Source organism: Odontesthes bonariensis, chromosome 16 (assembly GCF_027942865.1).
Source record: "Odontesthes bonariensis isolate fOdoBon6 chromosome 16, fOdoBon6.hap1, whole genome shotgun sequence".
NCBI classification, from domain to species: domain Eukaryota; kingdom Metazoa; phylum Chordata; class Actinopteri; order Atheriniformes; family Atherinopsidae; genus Odontesthes; species Odontesthes bonariensis.
This window is the reverse complement of record NC_134521.1, coordinates 1,152,395-1,172,730: the sequence shown is the minus strand read 5'-3', so window position 1 is coordinate 1,172,730 and position 20,336 is coordinate 1,152,395. Positions and strand designations below refer to the sequence as shown.

At 52.0% G+C, this 20,336-nt stretch overlaps 1 protein-coding gene and 2 non-coding genes across 3 annotated transcripts; all 3 read left to right on the top strand.

Moving 5' to 3' along the window:
• The first annotated feature begins 1,023 nt into the window (after window positions 1–1,023).
• trnav-cac (transfer RNA valine (anticodon CAC)) lies at window positions 1,024–1,096 on the top strand. The gene has a single exon. It is a non-coding gene; the product is annotated as a tRNA-Val (tRNA).
• A 372-nt stretch (window positions 1,097–1,468) lies between these two features.
• On the top strand, window positions 1,469–1,541 carry trnav-cac (transfer RNA valine (anticodon CAC)). Its single transcript has one exon. It is a non-coding gene; the product is annotated as a tRNA-Val (tRNA).
• Window positions 1,542–2,404: 863 nt separating this feature from the next.
• drc2 (dynein regulatory complex subunit 2) lies at window positions 2,405–18,936 on the top strand. Its single transcript, XM_075487330.1, has 10 exons — window positions 2,405–2,572; window positions 4,151–4,305; window positions 4,375–4,542; window positions 10,265–10,434; window positions 13,758–13,890; window positions 13,979–14,134; window positions 14,834–15,052; window positions 17,872–17,991; window positions 18,197–18,256; window positions 18,656–18,936. Exons 2-10 carry the CDS (start codon window positions 4,177–4,179, stop codon window positions 18,905–18,907), a joined length of 1,407 nt encoding a protein of 468 aa, XP_075343445.1. The 5' UTR covers window positions 2,405–2,572; window positions 4,151–4,176; the 3' UTR covers window positions 18,908–18,936.
• Window positions 18,937–20,336: the final 1,400 nt, after the last annotated feature.

Here is a 20,336-nt window from a genome sequence, read left to right as displayed (position 1 = left end):
AGCTTCCAGCTCAGGAAACCAGCAGATTAACTCAAACTTCTCTCTGGTCCAATCAGTCCTGAGCAGGAGGCGACTGTGGGGAGAAACAACTGCCCCAGAACCAGAACCAGAACCAGGAACCATCGGCCTGGACCAGCTGGGGTCTGAAACGGTTCATTTATTTACTTTATCCTAATTTTATCGAACTTTATCCTTATTACTTTACTTTATTTATGTTTTTCTGTCAGCAAAGAGCTGAGAAAAGATCCCAGAATGAAAAGATAGATAGATACTTTATTGATCCCGAAGGAAATTCAAGCATCCAGCACCAAAACATAAAGCAATAAAAATGTTTATACAATTATAAACAATTAAAAAAAACAGTTTAAACAGTTTAAAGGAGAAATGTTTGGATTAGAGAGGAACGCTACATCTGTGATGTCGGTAAATCCTCCCTGAGTGCGCGTGCGTGTGTGTGTGTGTGTGTGTGTGTGTGTGAGAGAACAACCAATGGGATCAGACTTTGCCACCTGGCTCAGCAGGAAAATCACCCAAATATGGTGTTTCCTGGCCGGGCGGCGGATGTCCTGCCCTTATATGGTGCTTCCTGCTGGCGGGCCGCCCGGAGGCTGTGATGTAACATCCAGACAAACTGGGGCGGCAGGTCGGGCTGGAAATCTGAGTAAAACTGTCCTGAAAGAGCACAAATGTCTCCGTGGTTAACGGCTCCAGGTTAAGTCACTAAACTGTAACCCTCCGCTTAGTTAGAGTTTAAACTTTAGAGTTTAAAAACGTTTTTAAACAGTTTCTCAGCCAGCAGACAGAAAACAGCCTCAAACAAACGGTCTCTGTGTGAAAACTACCGAGTTTTTCCGAGAGAAAGAACTTTGTTCTGGACACCCAGATGTGTTTTAAGGCTTATATTTATATTTAAAGGTTGTGTTTCTATGTGCTTTAGAGTTTTTATGGCAGGTTAAACGGACCCCTCAGCTCCACATCTGAAGGCTGTACGCTTCTAAAAGTCCTGTTTCCATGTGGGTACAGGTTTCCGTAGTGTAGTGGTTATCACGTTCGCCTCACACGCGAAAGGTCCCCGGTTCGAAACCGGGCGGAAACACATGTCGCCCTTTTTAATCAGAATTAAATATCGACCTTGCTGCTTGGGGGCACATACATGAGGTCCAAAGTGTTCACCCGGTAGTCAGTGTTTCTCAGTTCCCACTACCCTGCATGTTTTCAATGTTTTCGATTTTTCCCTCCTCTAGCACACCTGATTCAAATGATCATTTTTATTTTTTATTATTTATTTATTCATTTTTATTCATATATGATATTTAATTTTAATCATCTTGTTATCGGTAGCAGGACCAGGAAGAATTGCACTGCACATTTTACTGTGTATGATTGTGTATGTGGTTGACATACTGCTAGCAGGAAGCACCTCCTGTATCTCTCGGTATCTACACGTCATATCCTCCCACAGGCAGCGGTTTCCGTAGTGTAGTGGTTATCACGTTCGCCTCACACGCGAAAGGTCCCCGGTTCGAAACCGGGCGGAAACACTTTTTTTCTTTTTAACAGATTGAACCTGACCGAGCAGAGGCAGCCTGACACCGTTTCAGTCAGTGAGTGTAAAATGTAAAATGTAAAATAAAAGGCAACGGGTATTTTATTTTGTGAAAATAACCGGAAGTGCGTTAGCTCACTGCGGCTAGCTTTAGTAGCGCCAAATTCGTGGGAACAAAATGGTAAACAGCCGGTATTTTTTCAGGTTTTCAACACGTTGGGGATCTAAACGACTACTTTCTCACCTGAAAATGTTTCAAATGTTGCTAAAGTTTACAGAGTTTAGAGCTTAAGGGAAATCAGCTTCAGGCCGGCTGAAAAGCATTGTGGGTAAACGCTCTGCATACTGTCTGATCGATGAGGATGCAGTATGTAGCATGTAGTATGTAGTATGTAGTATGTAGTAGGCGGTTTCGAACACAGGTCCCATCTCTGGTAAAAGGTGGTCCGGAGCAGCGGGTCCAACAGAACCTTTTCCCTCGTTGTTCTGCTTTTATTTCATAAAATGCTGAGTTCTTCTCAAATTGATTGATTGATTTTAAAAAAAATAATAATTATTTGTTTATTTAGTATTACTATTATTAGTTAGTAGTAGTATTTTTTACTAGAATTGGTATCATTATTGTTGTTGTTAACATTGTAAATATTTAAAAAAAATGTTGAGCTACTTGACTAATTTGAATTTCCCCCATTGGGGGATGAATAAAGTATTTTTATATTTCATAAAAAGCAGTTTAAACCGTTTAGTTCTTCAAACAAAAACAAACAGGCTGTCACGTGGCCCTTTGGTCACCCGACGCGACGTTTGCTCTCGAAGCGGTTGCTATGGAGACGGACCGCAAACACACAGCAGCGACCGTCTCGGACTGAGCGACAACTTGGCGGGTTTGCTCAACGGTTAACGGTAGAAAACGGTCACCGGGACGCGTTTAATCACGTGACAGCTACGGGTGGAAACTGCAGCCGTTAAAAAGAGGCAAAGTGACGCTTTTTGTCCGTTAAACACACCTGGAGAGCCGCGGCACAGGTGAGCTAATGTCCGCTGACAGGTGAAGAAAAGCAGAGTTTAAGTGATTTAATGTGATACAGAAACATGTCTGCTACTAACAAGTGAAGAAAGGGAGAGTTTAAGTGGATAAATAACCGGGTTGGATGTGTTCAAATGAAGTCTTTATTGATAATAATCAGTCTGAAGGAAACCTGCTTCCTGTTGGAAGAGGTTCATTTAAAGGTTTTAAAGCTGATGCATCTGCAGGATTTATGGAGCCTGATGCTGAGGAGATCCTTAATATCACTGATAAACTTTCACTCTGACATGTTTGAAGCTTCTAAGTTGCTGATCAGATTCTCGGCCCTGATCTTTAATCATCTCCATGGAAACAGGAAGCAGCTGATCCACTGAAACATGTTCCAACATGAACATAAACCCAGAATCTGAGGCAGAACCAGAGTTAGTTCAGTTCTGAGCAGCTTTAAAGTGAATATCTGCAGATGTTTCCATGGTAACAGCTGCAGAGATTCACTGAAACATGTTCCAACATGAACATAAACCCAGAATCTGAGGCAGAACCAGAGTTAGTTCAGTTCTGAGCAGCTTTAAAGTGAATATCTGCAGATGTTTCCATGGTAACAGGTGCAGCTGATTCACTGAAACATGTTCCAACATGAACATAAACCCAGAATCTGAGGCAGAACCAGAGTTAGTTCAGTTCTGAGCAGCTTTAAAGTGAATATCTGCAGATGTTTCCATGGTAACAGCTGCAGAGATTCACTGAAACATGTTCCAACATGAACATAAACCCAGAATCTGAGGCAGAACCAGAGTTAGTTCAGTTCTGAGCAGCTTAAAGGGACAGTTCGCCTCTTTTGACATGAAGCTGTGTAACATCCCATATCAGCAACATCATTTCTGAACATCTTCTTACCCCCTGCTGCGTCCTGTGAGCAGAGTTCCAGCCTCGTTTTGGTGCTGATGAAGGTAGTCCGGCTAGTTGGCTGGGGTTTAAAAAATAAAGCGTTTTGCTTCTCAAAACAATTTTTGAGGGCTACAAGTATTTATAAATTGTGAAGGATTTTTATTTTATTTTATTTTTTTATGATTTTGCTTCATTATTCTTCTATTTTTTTTACTTTATTGGATGCAATTCTGTTTTTTTTCTCTTCTCTTTTTACTATAAATAGCTAATGTTTGTTCACCATTTTTATTTTATTCTATTTTATTTGCTTGTTTTTCCTTTAATTGTTTACATATCTTTATACTGTATGCTGCTGCAACACAATTTCCCAAATTGGGATGAATAAAGTACTTACTATCTATTATTTTTCTTCTTACTTTAGTATTTGTAAAAATATAGGTTGATGGGTAGCTTCATTTTGTTCAACAGCATTACGCTTCAGCCTTTTCAGTCACTTAAATGTTATGATTGTACTGAACACATTTGATGTTTATTGTGACTGAATAAAAACAAACAAACAAACAAAACAATATGCGTTCAACAGAGTAATACATTTGCATCACAAAATGGTTCTCCAGGAAAAAGTCCGACCTCACAATCTCTTGGCCCTATTTTCTCTCCCCTCGTATCACTGCCTGCTGCCGCTGAAGCTGCAGCACTACAGCAGGAAGGAGGGATGTCGAAGAAAGCCAAGAAAGGTGTTGAGAAGACGGAGGAGGAGCGCCTCCTGCAGCGGCAGCAGCGAGCTCAGGCTGAGGAGGAGATGGCGAGGAAGAAGGAGGAGACGCTCACGCTGTACCTGAAGGTAACGTGTGGTCGAACATCATTCCCAGCGCGTTCCTCTGACCTCTGACCTCTGAACTCTGTGGAGCAGGACAAGCTGCAGAAGGAGCACAGGAACATGGCGCTGAACCTGCTGAAGCTCAACGAGGGCTGGAGGTTCGTCCTGCGCCAGGCTCGAGACGCCGAGCTGCGCCAGGACGTCGCCGTGCTGCGGCAGACGTTCGAGAGGCAGCTGGACCAGCTGAACTCCATCATCCAGGTGAGACGGTCTCCGGCCGGCCCCCCGCCGTGCGCTGACCTGCTGACTCGGTGACTCGGTGACCTGCTGACCTGCTAACTCAGTGACCTGCTGACTCGTTGACCTGCTGACCTGCTGACTCGTTGACCTGCTGACCTGCTGACCCGTTGACCTGCTGACTCGTTGACCTGCTGACTCTGTGCTGACTCGTTGACCTGCTGACTCGTTGACCTGCTGACTCTGTGCTAACTCTGTGCTGACTCTGTGCTGACTCTGTGCTGACTCTGTGCTGACTCTGTGCTGACTCTGTGGTAACTCTGTGCTGACTCTGTGGTAACTCTGTGCTGACTCTGTGCTGACTCTGTGCTGACTCTGTGGTAACTCTGTGCTGACTCTGTGCTGACTCTGTGCTGACTCTGTGCTGACTCTGTGGTAACTCTGTGCTGACTCTGTGCTAACTCTGTGCTGACTCTGTGCTAACTCTGTGCTGACTCTGTGCTAACTCTGTGCTGACTCTCTGCTGACTCTGTGCTAACTCTGTGCTGACTCTGTGCTGACTCTGTGCTAACTCTGTGCTGACTCTGTGCTAACTCTGTGCTGACTCTGTGCTGACTCTGTGCTAACTCTGTGCTGACTCTGTGCTAACTCTGTGCTAACTCTGTGGTAACTCTGTGCTGACTCTGTGCTGACTGTGCTAACTCTGTGCTGACTCTGTGCTAACTCTGTGCTGACTCTGTGCTGACTCTGTGCTGACTCTGTGCTGACTCTGTGCTAACTCTGTGCTGACTCTGTGGTAACTCTGTGGTAACTCTGTGCTGACTCTGTGCTGACTCTGTGCTGACTCTGTGCTAACTCTTTGGTAACTCTGTGCTGACTCTGTGCTGACTCTGTGCTAACTCTGTGCTGACTCTGTGCTAACTCTGTGCTGACTCTGTGCTGACTCTGTGCTGACTCTGTGCTAACTCTGTGGTAACTCTGTGCTGACTCTGTGCTAACTCTGTGCTGACTCTGTGCTGACTCTGTGCTAACTCTGTGCTAACTCTGTGCTGACTCTGTGCTGACTCTGTGCTAACTCTGTGGTAACTCTGTGCTGACTCTGTGCTGACTGTGCTAACTCTGTGCTGACTCTGTGCTAACTCTGTGCTGACTCTGTGCTAACTCTGTGCTGACTCTGTGCTGACTCTGTGCTGACTCTGTGGTAACTCTGTGCTGACTCTGTGGTAACTCTGTGCTGACTCTGTGCTGACTCTGTGCTGACTCTGTGCTAACTCTGTGCTGACTCTGTGGTAACTCTGTGCTGACTCTGTGCTGACTCTGTGCTGACTCTGTGCTGACTCTGTGCTGACTCTGTGCTGACTCTGTGCTAACTCTGTGCTGACTCTGTGCTGACTCTGTGCTGACTCTGTGCTAACTCTGTGCTGACTCTGTGGTAACTCTGTGCTGACTCTGTGCTGACTCTGTGCTGACTCTGTGGTGACTCTGTGCTGACTCTGTGCTGACTCTGTGCTGACTCTGTGGTAACTCTGTGCTAACTCTGTGCTGACTCTGTGCTGACTCTGTGCTAACTCTGTGCTGACTCTGTGCTAACTCTGTGCTGACTCTGTGCTAACTCTGTGCTAACTCTGTGCTGACTCTGTGCTGACTCTGTGCTGACTCTGTGGTAACTCTGTGCTGACTCTGTGCTGACTCTGTGCTGACTCTGTGCTGACTCTGTGGTAACTCTGTGCTGACTCTGTGCTGACTCTGTGCTGACTCTGTGCTGACTCTGTGGTGACTCTGTGCTGACTCTGTGCTGACTCTGTGCTGACTCTGTGGTAACTCTGTGCTAACTCTGTGCTGACTCTGTGGTAACTCTTTGGTGACTCTGTGCTGACTCTGTGCTGACTCTGTGCTAACTCTGTGCTGACTCTGTGCTGACTCTGTGCTGACTCTGTGGTAACTCTGTGCTGACTCTGTGCTAACTCTGTGCTGACTCTGTGCTAACTCTGTGCTAACTCTGTGCTGACTCTGTGCTAACTCTGTGCTGACTCTGTGCTAACTCTGTGCTAACTCTGTGCTGACTCTGTGCTGACTCTGTGCTAACTCTGTGCTGACTCTGTGCTAACTCTGTGCTTACTCGTTGACCTGCTGACTCTGTGCTGACTCGCTGACCTGCTGACTCGTTGACCTGCTGACTCTGTGCTGACTCTGTGCTGACTCGTTGACCTGCTGACTCTGTGCTGACTCTGTGCTGACTCTGTGCTGACTCTGTGCTGACTCGTTGACGTGCTAACTCTGTGCTAACTCTGTGCTGACTCTCTGCTGACTCTGTGCTAACTCTGTGCTGACTCTTTGGTAACTCTGTGCTAACTCTGTGGTAACTCTGTGCTGACTCTGTGCTAACTCTGTGCTGACTCGTTGACCTGCTGACTCTGTGCTAACTCTGTGCTGACTCTGTGCTGACTCTGTGCTAACTCTGTGCTGACTCTGTGCTAACTCTGTGCTGACTCTGTGGTAACTCTGTGCTGACTCTGTGCTGACTCTGTGCTAACTCTGTGCTAACTCTGTGCTGACTCTGTGCTGACTCTGTGCTAACTCTGTGCTGACTCTGTGCTGACTCTGTGCTAACTCTGTGCTGACTCTGTGCTGACTCTTTGGTAACTCTGTGCTAACTCTGTGCTGACTCTGTGCTAACTCTGTGCTGACTCTGTGCTAACTCTGTGCTGACTCTGTGCTGACTCGTTGACCTGCTGACTCTGTGCTGACTCTGTGCTGACTCTGTGCTGACTCTGTGCTGACTCTGTGCTGACTCTGTGCTAACTCTGTGCTGACTCGTTGACCTGCTAACTCTGTGCTAACTCTGTGCTGACTCTGTGCTGACTCTGTGCTGACTCTGTGCTAACTCTGTGCTGACTCGTTGACCTGCTAACTCTGTGCTAACTCTGTGCTGACTCTGTGCTGACTCTGTGCTAACTCTGTGCTGACTCTGTGCTAACTCTGTGCTGACTCTGTGCTAACTCTGTGCTGACTCTGTGCTGACTCTGTGCTGACTCTGTGCTGACTCTGTGGTAACTCTGTGCTGACTCTGTGCTAACTCTGTGCTGACTCTCTGCTGACTCTGTGCTAACTCTGTGCTGACTCTGTGCTGACTCTGTGCTGACTCTGTGCTGACTCTGTGCTAACTCTGTGCTGACTCTGTGCTGACTCTGTGGTAACTCTGTGCTAACTCTGTGGTAACTCTGTGCTGACTCTGTGCTAACTCTGTGCTGACTCTGTGGTAACTCTGTGGTAACTCTGTGCTAACTCTGTGCTGACTCTGTGGTAACTCTGTGCTAACTCTGTGCTGACTCTGTGCTAACTCTGTGCTGACTCTGTGCTGACTCTGTGCTGACTCTGTGCTGACTCTGTGGTAACTCTGTGCTGACTCTGTGCTGACTCTATGGTAACTCTGTGCTGACTCTGTGGTAACTCTGTGCTAACTCTGTGCTGACTCTGTGCTGACTCTGTGCTAACTCTGTGCTGACTCTGTGCTGACTCTGTGCTGACTCGTTGACCTGCTAACTCTGTGCTGACTCTGTGCTGACTCTGTGCTGACTCTGTGCTAACTCTGTGCTGACTCTGTGCTGACTCTGTGCTGACTCTGTGCTAACTCTGTGCTGACTCTGTGCTGACTCTGTGGTAACTCTGTGCTGACTCTGTGCTGACTCTGTGCTGACTCTGTGGTAACTCTGTGCTGACTCTGTGCTGACTCTGTGCTGACTCTGTGCTGACTCTGTGCTGACTCGTTGACCTGCTGACTCTGTGCTGACTCTGTGCTGACTCTGTGCTAACTCTGTGCTGACTCTGTGCTGACTCTGTGGTAACTCTGTGCTGACTCTGTGCTAACTCTGTGCTGACTCTGTGCTGACTCTGTGCTCACTCTGTGCTAACTCTGTGCTGACTCTGTGCTGACTCTGTGCTGACTCTGTGGTAACTCTGTGCTAACTCTGTGCTGACTCTGTGGTAACTCTTTGGTGACTCTGTGCTGACTCTGTGCTGACTCTGTGCTAACTCTGTGCTAACTCTGTGCTGACTCTGTGCTAACTCTGTGCTGACTCTGTGCTGACTCTGTGCTAACTCTGTGCTGACTCTGTGCTGACTCTGTGCTAACTCTGTGCTGACTCTGTGCTAACTCTGTGCTTACTCGTTGACCTGCTGACTCTGTGCTGACTCGCTGACCTGCTGACTCGTTGACCTGCTGACTCTGTGCTGACTCTGTGCTGACTCGTTGACCTGCTGACTCTGTGCTGACTCTGTGCTGACTCTGTGCTGACTCTGTGCTGACTCGTTGACGTGCTAACTCTGTGCTAACTCTGTGCTGACTCTCTGCTGACTCTGTGCTAACTCTGTGCTGACTCTGTGCTGACTCTTTGGTAACTCTGTGCTAACTCTGTGGTAACTCTGTGCTGACTCTGTGCTAACTCTGTGCTGACTCTGTGCTGACTCTGTGCTAACTCTGTGCTAACTCTGTGCTGACTCTGTGCTAACTCTGTGCTGACTCGTTGACGTGCTAACTCTGTGCTAACTCTGTGCTGACTCTCTGCTGACTCTGTGCTGACTCTCTGCTGACTCTGTGCTAACTCTGTGCTGACTCTGTGCTAACTCTGTGGTAACTCTGTGCTGACTCTGTGCTAACTCTGTGCTGACTCTGTGCTAACTCTGTGCTGACTCTGTGCTGACTCTGTGCTAACTCTGTGCTAACTCTGTGCTGACTCTGTGCTAACTCTGTGCTGACTCTGTGGTAACTCTGTGCTGACTCTGTGCTGACTCTGTGCTAACTCTGTGCTAACTCTGTGCTGACTCTGTGCTGACTCTGTGCTGACTCTGTGCTAACTCTGTGCTGACTCTGTGCTGACTCTGTGCTAACTCTGTGCTGACTCTGTGCTGACTCTTTGGTAACTCTGTGCTAACTCTGTGCTGACTCTGTGCTAACTCTGTGCTGACTCTGTGCTAACTCTGTGCTGACTCTGTGCTGACTCGTTGACCTGCTGACTCTGTGCTGACTCTGTGCTGACTCTGTGCTGACTCTGTGCTGACTCTGTGCTGACTCTGTGCTAACTCTGTGCTGACTCGTTGACCTGCTAACTCTGTGCTAACTCTGTGCTGACTCTGTGCTGACTCTGTGCTAACTCTGTGCTGACTCGTTGACCTGCTAACTCTGTGCTAACTCTGTGCTGACTCTGTGCTGACTCTGTGCTAACTCTGTGCTGACTCTGTGCTAACTCTGTGCTGACTCTGTGCTAACTCTGTGCTGACTCTGTGCTGACTCTGTGCTGACTCTGTGCTGACTCTGTGCTGACTCTGTGCTAACTCTGTGCTGACTCTGTGCTGACTCTGTGCTAACTCTGTGCTGACTCTGTGCTGACTCTGTGCTAACTCTGTGCTGACTCTGTGCTGACTCTCTGCTGACTCTGTGCTGACTCTCTGCTGACTCTGTGCTGACTCTGTGCTGACTCTGTGCTTACTCGTTGACCTGCTGACTCTGTGCTGACTCACTGACCTGCTGACTCGTTGACCTGCTGACTCTGTGCTGACTCGCTGACCTGCTGACTCGTTGACCTGCTGACCCGTTGACCTGCTGACCCGTTGACCTGCTGACTCGTTGACCTGCTGACCCGTTGACCTGCTGACTCGCTGACCTGCTGACTCGGTGCTGACTCGGTGCTGACCTGCTGACTCGGTGCTGACCTGCTGACTCGGTGCTGACTCGGTGCTGTCTCTGCAGAGGCTGGTGCGGGACCTGCAGGAGTCGGCGTGCCAGGCGGCCCAGGTGCAGCGCAGCCACCTGCAGCACGTGGAGCGTCTGTGGGCGCAGCAGGACGGGCGGCTGGCGGCGCTGCAGCAGCAGTGGGAGGGCGGCCTGCGGGGCCTGAGCGCCACCTGCAGCTCTGAGAAGTGAGTGCACGGGTCGCCAGAGCCAACCTCAACCCTTTCAGCTCCGAGTTTTAACAGAAAACTTCATTCTGACAGATTTTAAACAGGCTGCAGATTAAAGCTGCTCAGATATGAAGGTCATTTAATCCCCTAATTTACATGTGGTGACATCACTGATGACATCACTGTAGTGACCACTGGATTCTGAACACATTTCCACACGATTTTATTTTTTTAAGAGTACATGAACACACTTCTGATCTTTTTCTGTTATTTAGTCCACCCACCGCATGCCTCCCTCACCTCTGCGGGGGCGGAGCCATCTCCGATCCATCGCTCTCCTTTCCCTCTGGCAGTGAACTGCATAAAAGGTGGCGTATTTCTGAGCTCTTATTGAGATGCTTGAAACACCTGTGGGTTCTCTGAACCTGACTGAAACAGCTCAACCCCGACTTTTTAGTGAGGTCAGCATACAAACACTTCCTGTTAGCTGCATGAACCAACGGCCAAAAACTTCCTGTTAGCTGCATGAGCTAACGGCCAAACACTTCCTGTTAGCTGCATGAGCTAACGGCCAAACACTTCCTGTTAGCTGCATGAGCTAACGGCCAAACGTTTCCTGTTAGTCGCATGAGCTAACAGCCAAACACTTCCTGTTAGCTGCATGAGCTAACGGCCAAACACTTCCTGTTAGCTGCATGAGCTAACGGCCAAACACTTCCTGTTAGCCGCATGAGCTGACAGCCAAACACTTCCTGTTAGCTGCATGAGCTAATGGCCAAACACTTCCTGTTAGCCGCATGAGCTGACGGCCAAACACTTCCTGTTAGCTGCATGAGCTAATGGCCAAACACTCCCTGTTAGCTGCATGAGCTGACGGCCAAACACTTCCTGTTAGCTGCATGAGCTAACGGCCAAACACTTCCTGTTAGCTGCATGAGCTAACGGCTTCCTCTGATCCCATTCATTCACCGCCATATATCCAAGGTTAATTACCCTTGCTCAGCTCAGTCTGATTGTAATTTAGCCAATAATCTGATCCTTTCAGTCATGTGACCCCACTGAGTGATGTCACATGTACATGGCTGATGAACCTGATAAAGTTCCAGAGTTGAGGCGTCACCGTATTTACACATAAAAGCTCAGCTCCACAGATCAGTGTTTTACATGTTTGAACTGCTGCCTTACAGATACGACCCGCCTCTGTTGAACGTGCTTTAGATGGGACGTAAATACATAATTAAATCAATAAATACAGATAACTAGAAACAGCTCGGTTTAATAACTCCGTGACCACGTGTTTGACCACAGTTCCTCATTAGATGGCGCTGCGGTTCCACATTATACCTGAACCCTTCCACGAGCTTTTCCCACCGGTTCAGATAAGTCCCGGGTCCTCTTTGGTCCTCTTTGGTGCTCTTTGGTCCTCTTTGGTCCTCTTTGGTCCTCTTTGGTGCTCTTTGGTCCTCTTTGGGGCTCTTTGGTCCTCTTTGGGGCTCTTTGGGGCTCTTTGGTGCTCTTTGGTCCTCTTTGGTCCTCTTTGGTCCTCTTTGGTCCTCTTTGGTGCTCTTTGGTCCTCTTTGGGGCTCTTTGGTCCTCTTTGGTGCTCTTTGGTCCTCTTTGGTCCTCTTTGGTCCTCTTTGGGGCTCTTTGGTCCTCTTTGGGGCTCTTTGGGGCTCTTTGGTCCTCTTTGGTCCTCTTTGGTGCTCTTTGGTGCTCTTTGGGGCTCTTTGGTGCTCTTTGGTGCTCTTTGGTCCTCTTTGGGGCTCTTTGGTCCTCTTTGGTCCTCTTTGGGGCTCTTTGGTCCTCTTTGGTCCTCTTTGGGGCTCTTTGGTGCTCTTTGGTCCTCTTTGGTCCTCTTTGGTCCTCTTTGGTCCTCTTTGGTGCTCTTTGGTCCTCTTTGGGGCTCTTTGGTCCTCTTTGGTGCTCTTTGGTCCTCTTTGGTCCTCTTTGGTCCTCTTTGGTCCTCTTTGGTGCTCTTTGGGGCTCTTTGGGGCTCTTTGGTGCTCTTTGGTCCTCTTTGGTCCTCTTTGGGGCTCTTTGGTCCTCTTTGGTGCACTTTGGTCCTCTTTGGTCCTCCTTGGTCCTCTTTGGTCCTCCTCTTTGGTCCTCTTTGGTGGTCTTTGGTGGTCTTTGGTCCTCTTTGGGGCTCTATGGTCATCTTTGGTGCTCTTTGGTCCTCCTTGGTCCTCTTTGGTCCTCCTCTTTCGTCCTCTTTGGGGCTCTTTGGTCCTCCTTGGTCCTCTTTGGTCCTCTTTGGGGCTCTTTGGTCCTCTTTGGTGCACTTTGGTCCTCTTTGGTCCTCCTTGGTCCTCTTTGGTCCTCCTCTTTGGTCCTCTTTGGTGGTCTTTGGTCCTCTTTGGGGCTCTATGGTCATCTTTGGTGCTCTTTGGTCCTCCTTGGTCCTCTTTGGTCCTCCTCTTTCGTCCTCTTTGGGGCTCTTTGGTCCTCTTTGGTCCTCCTCTTTCGTCCTCTTTGGGGCTCTTTGATCCTCTTTGGTGCTCTTTGGTCCTCTTTGGTCCTCTTTGGTCCTCCTCTTTCTTCCTCTTTGGGGCTCTTTGGGGCTCTTTGATCCTCCTCTTTGGTGCTCTTTGGTCCTCTTTGGTCCTCCTCTTTGGTCCTCCTCTTTGGTCCTCTTTGGTCCTCTTTGGGGCTCTTTGGTCCTCCTCTTTGGTCCTCTTTGGTCCTCTTTGGTGCTCTTAGGTCTTCTTTGGGGCTCTTTGGTCCTCTTTGGGGCTCTTTGGTCTTCTTTGGTCCTCTTTGGTGCTCTTAGGTCTTCTTTGGTCCTCTTTGGGGCTCTTTGGTCTTCTTTGGTCCTCTTTGGTGCTCTTAGGTCTTCTTTGCGGCTCTTTGGTCCTATTTGGGGCTCTTTGGTCCTCTTTGGTCCTCTTTGGTGCTCTTAGGTCTTCTTTGCGGCTCTTTGGTCCTCCTCTTTGGTGCTCTTTGGTCCTATTTGGGGCTCTTTGGTCCTCCTCTTTGGTGCTCTTTGGTCCTCCTCTTTGGTGCTCTTTGGTCCTCCTCTTTGGTGCTCTTTGGTCCTCTTTGGGGCTCTTTGGTCCTCTTTGGGGCTCTTTGGTCCTCTTTGGTCCTCCTTGGGGCTCTTTGGTCGTCTCAGCCATGCGAGGAGGCCACCTCTGGTGTCGTTTCTTTTCTCCGGGTCCAGCAGGCGGTTTTCAGCTGATCTCTGCTCAGCATCGGGGGAATGTGTTCATGAAACCAGTCCACTGGTCTCAGTTCTTTCTCTGTTGTGAAGGTTTGATGTTGAGGGGTGAGGAGCTGTACTTGGTGGTCCCTGGTGGACCTGCTTTCGTGTCCTCTCCCATAAAGCCGTGTGGTGTTTACAGGAAGCAGATGCTGGCCCAGTCCCAGCAGCAGCAGGTCCAGATGCAGGACTATGTCCTGTCTGCGGAGCAGCACAACAAAGACGAGATGGAGGAGGCCCAGGAGCTGTACGAGAAGACGCTGAGGATGCACCAGGTATCTGAGGGGGGCAGCTCACACCTATCTGTGGTGGTTCCAGCCTTCCCTCAGCTGTGTGATGCATGTCTGCGTCTCCCTTGGACAGGTGTACAGGGTCACCAGGAAGGACCTGCAGGACGGCACCGCGGAGAACCTGGAGGCTCTGCAGCTCAGCGGCACCAAGCTGAAGAGGCTGGACCAGCAGGTCTCCAGAGACTGCCAAGATATCGGCTCAGACCTGAGGAACTTGATGAGGCTGCAGGTCAGTGTTCCACACTCATGAGACTAAATCCTGACCCCGGCAGACTCCAGCTAACCCCCGAAGATCAGATTTTATATTCCCAAAGATTAAAGTAATTCCTGAAGAAGAGCCCTCTCCATCTTGTGGATGTCCACCACAGCTGTTGTTGTTTTTTTCCTCCTTCAGGTTTGTTCACTGTTAGAACTACTTCTTCTCCTAAATTACCACCACTGACAGTTCAACCTATAGCGCCCCCTGTGGTGACACCACACAGCCGAGTTTTCAGATTCAGCTTTTTATAAAGTGAAAAAGACATCAGATCAAAGACAAACCATAGAAAGTCTGAGGGAGGGATGATACAGTGTGCTGAAACATCAGAATCAGCCCCCACAGTGCGGACCATGGACCCAAGAAACAGAAACAGTATCAACCAATCAGGTGCGGCTCCTCCTACCCTGTGCTGGTACCTGTTACTGTTCATCCCAGGAAGTCTGAGCCGGGGCCAGGAGGCAGGAACTGGAACTGGAACGTAAAGGAAAGAATGGCATCAGCCTTCCTGATTATCCGTCTGTTCAACAGATCCGTAATGAATATTAAAGTTTGTTTTTGTTTTTGTTTCTGTGTTTGTGAGGAATTATTTTGAAGACTTCCAGGACATCTGGCACATCGTTCCCCATCTTTGTGACGGTGTTTCTGACCCCGTTTACCTCCGTCTGTCAGGAAAAAAACACCCAGCTGACGGAGCAGATGATGTCCAGCGAAGTAGAAAACAAGGTGACGAAGCAGAACCTGACGGACGCCCGAGTCCAAGTCAACCAACAGTGTCACAAGCTGCGCGACCAGCTGGCCCGAGATCGCCGAGCGGCGAGGAAGCAGCTCACAGAGCTCACCGTCCAGGGCGAGGGCGCCATCAAGAAGCTGCAGGCTGTGGTCACCAAGGTGAAGCTCCGCCCACCTGTCCACCCGCCTGTCCACACGCCTGTCCACACGCCTGTCCACACACCTGTCCACACGCCTGTCCACACACCTGTCCACACGCCTGTCCACACACCTGTCCACCCACCTGTCCACACACCTGTCCACACGCCTGTCCACACGCCTGTCCACCCGCCTGTCCACACACCTGTCCACACACCTGTCCACCCGCCTGTCCACACACCTGTCCACCCGTCTGTCCACACACCTGTCCACACGCCTGTCCACCCACCTGTCCACCCACCTGTCCACACACCTGTCCACCCGCCTGTCCACACACCTGTCCACACACCTGTCCACACACCTGTCCACACGCCTGTCCACACACCTGTCCACCCACCTGTCCACACGCCTGTCCACACGCCTGTCCACCCACCTGTCCACACGCCTGTCCACACATCTGTCTACACACCTGTCCACACGCCTGTCCATACACCTGTCCACCCACCTGTCCACCCGCCTGTCCACACACCTGTCCACACACCTGTCCACCCACCTGTCCACCCACCTGTCCACACACCTGTCCACACGCCTGTCCACACGCCTGTCCACCCGCCTGTCCACCCGCCTGTCCACACATCTGTCTACACACCTGTCCACCCGCCTGTCTACACACCTGTCCACACACCTGTCCACCCGCCTGTCTACACACCTGTCCACACACCTGTCTACACACCTGTCCACACACCTGTCCACCCGCCTGTCCACACGCCTGTCCACACGCCTGTCCACCCGCCTGTCCACACACCTGTCCACACACCTGTCCACACGCCTGTCTACACGCCTGTCCACTCGCCTGTCCACACGCCTGTCCACCCGCCTGTCCACACGCCTGTCCACCCGCCTGTCCACACACCTGTCCACACACCTGTCCACACGCCTGTCCACACACCTGTCCACACGCCTGTCCACACGCCTGTCCACACGCCTGTCCACACACCTGTCCACACACCTGTCCACCCACCTGTCCACACGCCTGTCTACACGCCTGTCCACCCGCCTGTCCACCCACCTGTCCACACACCTGTCCACACACCTGTCTACACACCTGTCCACCCGCCTGTCCACACGCCTGTCTACACGCCTGTCCACTCGCCTGTCCACACACCTGTCCACCCACCTGTCCACACACCTGTCCACACGCCTGTCTACACGCCTGTCCACCCGCCTGTCCACCCACCTGTCCACACACCTGTCCACACACCTGTCTACACACCTGTCCACACACCTGTCCACCCGCCTGTCCACACACCTGTCTACACACCTGTCCACACACCTGTCCACCCGCCTGTCCACACACCTGTCCACCCGCCTGTCCACCCACCTGTCCACCCACCTGTCCACCCACCTGTCCACACACCTGTCCACACACCTGTCCACCCACCTGTCTACACACCTGTCCACACGCCTGTCCACACATCTGTCTACACACCTGTCCACCCGCCTGTCTACACACCTGTCCACACACCTGTCCACACACCTGTCCACCCGCCTGTCTACACACCTGTCCACACACCTGTCTACACACCTGTCCACACACCTGTCCACCCGCCTGTCCACACGCCTGTCCACACGCCTGTCCACCCGCCTGTCCACACACCTGTCCACACACCTGTCCACACACCTGTCCACCCGCCTGTCCACACGCCTGTCTACACGCCTGTCCACTCGCCTGTCCACACGCCTGTCCACCCGCCTGTCCACACGCCTGTCCACCCGCCTGTCCACACACCTGTCCACACACCTGTCCACACGCCTGTCCACACACCTGTCCACACGCCTGTCCACACGCCTGTCCACACACCTGTCCACACACCTGTCCACCCACCTGTCCACACGCCTGTCTACACGCCTGTCCACCCGCCTGTCCACCCACCTGTCCACACACCTGTCCACACACCTGTCTACACACCTGTCCACCCGCCTGTCCACACGCCTGTCTACACGCCTGTCCACTCGCCTGTCCACACACCTGTCCACCCACCTGTCCACACACCTGTCCACACGCCTGTCTACACGCCTGTCCACCCGCCTGTCCACCCACCTGTCCACACACCTGTCCACACACCTGTCTACACGCCTGTCCACCCGCCTGTCCACCCACCTGTCCACACACCTGTCCACACACCTGTCTACACACCTGTCCACCCGCCTGTCCACACGCCTGTCTACACGCCTGTCCACTCGCCTGTCCACACACCTGTCCACCCACCTGTCCACACACCTGTCCACACGCCTGTCTACACGCCTGTCCACCCGCCTGTCCACCCACCTGTCCACACACCTGTCCACACACCTGTCTACACACCTGTCCACACACCTGTCCACCCGCCTGTCCACACACCTGTCCACCCGCCTGTCCACCCACCTGTCCACCCACCTGTCCACACACCTGTCCACACACCTGTCCACCCGCCTGTCCACACACCTGTCCACCCGCCTGTCCACCCACCTGTCCACCCACCTGTCCACACACCTGTCTACACACCTGTCCACAGACCTGTCCACCCGCCTGTCCACACACCTGTCCACCCGCCTGTCCACCCACCTGTCCACACACCTGTCTACACACCTGTCCACACATCTGTCCACACACCTGTCCACCCGCCTGTCCACCCACCTGTCCACACACCTGTCCACACACCTGTCCACCCGCCTGTCCACCCACCTGTCCACACACCTGTCTACACACCTGTCCACACATCTGTCCACACGCCTGTCCACCCGCCTGTCCACACACCTGTCCACACCTGGTCCCCTTCAGCTTCTGCTCGGTCTTTCAGGGCGAGAAGATTCTACGTGTCGCTGAAATGTGCCGCAAGCTGGAGGAGAACATCAGCAGGACATCAACAGGACATCTTGTCCTGTCAGCATCATCAGTCCCACCAGAGGAGCACAGACAGGTGAGCAGCAGGCCTGCACAGGTAGGCCGGGGTCAGCCGGGGTCCGGGGGACTCTCGGGTCAGGGGACTTTAGGTAGGGGGGTCGGGGACTCTGGGGTCGGGGGACTCTAGGTAGGGGGGTCAGGGACTCTCGGGCCGGGGGACTCCTGGGTGGGGGGACCCGAATGTTGAAACCGATGTTGAACAGCTCTGCGTCTGTCTGCAGGTTGGTGAGGTTGAGGATCTGCAGCAGGTGCAGCAGGTGCAGCAGGTGCAGCAGGTGCAGCAGCAGGTGCAGCAGCAGCAGGTGCAGCATCAGCAGCAGGTGCAGCAGGTGCAGCAGCAGGTGCAGCAGGTGCAGCAGCAGCAGGTGCAGCATCAGCAGGTGCAGCAGCAGGTGCAGCAGCAGCAGGTGCAGCAGCAGCAGGTGCAGCATCAGCAGCAGGTGCAGCATCAGCAGGTGCAGCAGCAGGTGCAGCAGCAGGTGCAGCAGCAGCAGGTGCAGCAGGTGCAGCAGCAGGTGCAGCATCAGCAGCAGGTGCAGCATCAGCAGCAGGTGCAGCAGCAGGTGCAGCAGCAGCAGGTGCAGCAGCAGGTGCAGCATCAGCAGCAGGTGCAGCATCAGCAGCAGCAGCAGGTGCAGCATCAGCAGCAGGTGCAGCAGCAGGTGCAGCATCAGCAGCAGGTGCAGCAGGTGCAGCAGCGCCTGAACGCCGCTCTGCTGCACCGTGCAGCTCTGAGGAAACACCGAGAGGATCTGAGCCGAGAGAACGAGCAGCTGGAGCTCCTGCTGAGTCAGCACGCCGACGGCCTGGACCAATACCACAGTCCGCTGACGGCCTCCCGGGCCCCCCGGGCCCCGACCACCTCCGTTCCCCCCCACTCCGACCAACGCCACACCGTCATTGAAGCTGCGCACGCCGTCAAACACTTCTAAGGCCGCAGGGACACACGTCTGGGTCTGAATTAAAGTCTGTAACTGTAACTGTGTGACTGTAAAATAAATGAGAAGTTTACCCTGATCAGCGGTTTTAGTCCATTTTATCCATAAATCAAACAAAAGAGACATTAAGATGCCATCAGTTAAGTTCAGGGATTGAAAACTACTACAGGAACGAGTTTTTTTTTTCCTTATTCGCACATACAGGAACTAGGGACATGGGGCTGCACGGTGGTGTGGTGGTTAGCACCGTCGCCTCACAGCAAGAAGGTTCCAGGTTCAACACCCAGCTGGGGCCTTTCTGTGTGGAGTTTGCATGTTCTCCCCGTGTATGCGTGGGTTCTCTCCGGGTACTCCGGCTTCCTCCCACTGTCCAAAAATCATGCATGTTAGGTTGATTGGCATCTCTAAATTGTCCTAAGGAGTGAGTGTGAGCGTGCATGGTTGTTTGTCTCGTATGTCTCTATGTGGCCCTGCGATGGACTGGTGGCCTGTCCAGGGTGTACCCCGCCTCTCGCCCATTGACTGCTGGGATAGGCTCCAGCCCGCCCGCGACCCGACTGACGGATTCAGCGGTATAGATAATGGATGGATGGATGGATGGATGGAACTAGGGACCAGGGCCCTCGGGAACTAGGGACCACGGCCCTCGGGAACTAGGGCCCTCGGGAACTAGGGACCACGGCCCTCGGGAACTCGGGACCAGGGCCCTCAGTTCCTGGAACCATTTCAGCTCCTTCTCCTCAGCTGGATCTGTTCTGGGTTCTATAGGAACACACCTGACGGAGGTGCTTGGTGGTCGGTAGCTCCGCCCCTTGGTGGTTTGTTGCTCCGCCCCTTGGTGGTCGGTAGCTCCGCCCCTTGGTGGCTGGTAGCTCCGCCCCTTGGTGGTCGGTAGCTCCGCCCCTTGGTGGCTGGTAGCTCCGCCCCTTGGTGGTCGGTAGCTCCGCCTCTTGTCATGTTGTCAGGCTGAAATGTTTCCTCATACGACACGGACACAACCTTGGCGTGTTTAATAAGTTAAAATGAGCCTGCGCTCCATCCTTCGTCTCCTGACTCTCTCTGTGAGCTCTTCCAGCCTCCATGTTAGACGCCTGATGTGATCGTCCATGATTAATATCACCATCATGCAGACCATAAACACGGTGGCCTCCCCGCTCTCCATGTTAGCTTCTTGGTGCTGTTTTCTTCTTCTCTCCTTACTTTTACCGGGTTTTGTTTTGTTCCGTTTTGTTGTTGAATGTGGCGCTAAAGTAACACGTCGCTGTCGCAGACGGCTGCGCCGCATCAGTCCCTATCAGGTCCGACTCATGTGGGAATGCAGACTGAAACAGTTCCGCTGGGGAAGGGCGGTTATCAGAACGGCATTCCAGGAGGAGCGCTCTTAGAACGGCTCTGTCTGAATGCGACTGTGTGTGACGGGCAT

Excerpts from the sequence above, each read along its gene's own strand:
- drc2 (XM_075487330.1), top strand. The coding sequence starts at position 4,177 with ATGTCGAAGAAAGCCAAGAAAGGTGTTGAGAAGACGGAGGAGGAGCGC. Across the intron at positions 4,543-10,264 it reads AGCTGAACTCCATCATCCAG|AGGCTGGTGCGGGACCTGCA; the intron begins GTGAGACGGTCT and ends CTGTCTCTGCAG. Across the intron at positions 18,257-18,655 it reads AGCAGGTGCAGCAGGTGCAG|GTGCAGCAGGTGCAGCAGCG; the intron begins CAGCAGGTGCAG and ends CATCAGCAGCAG.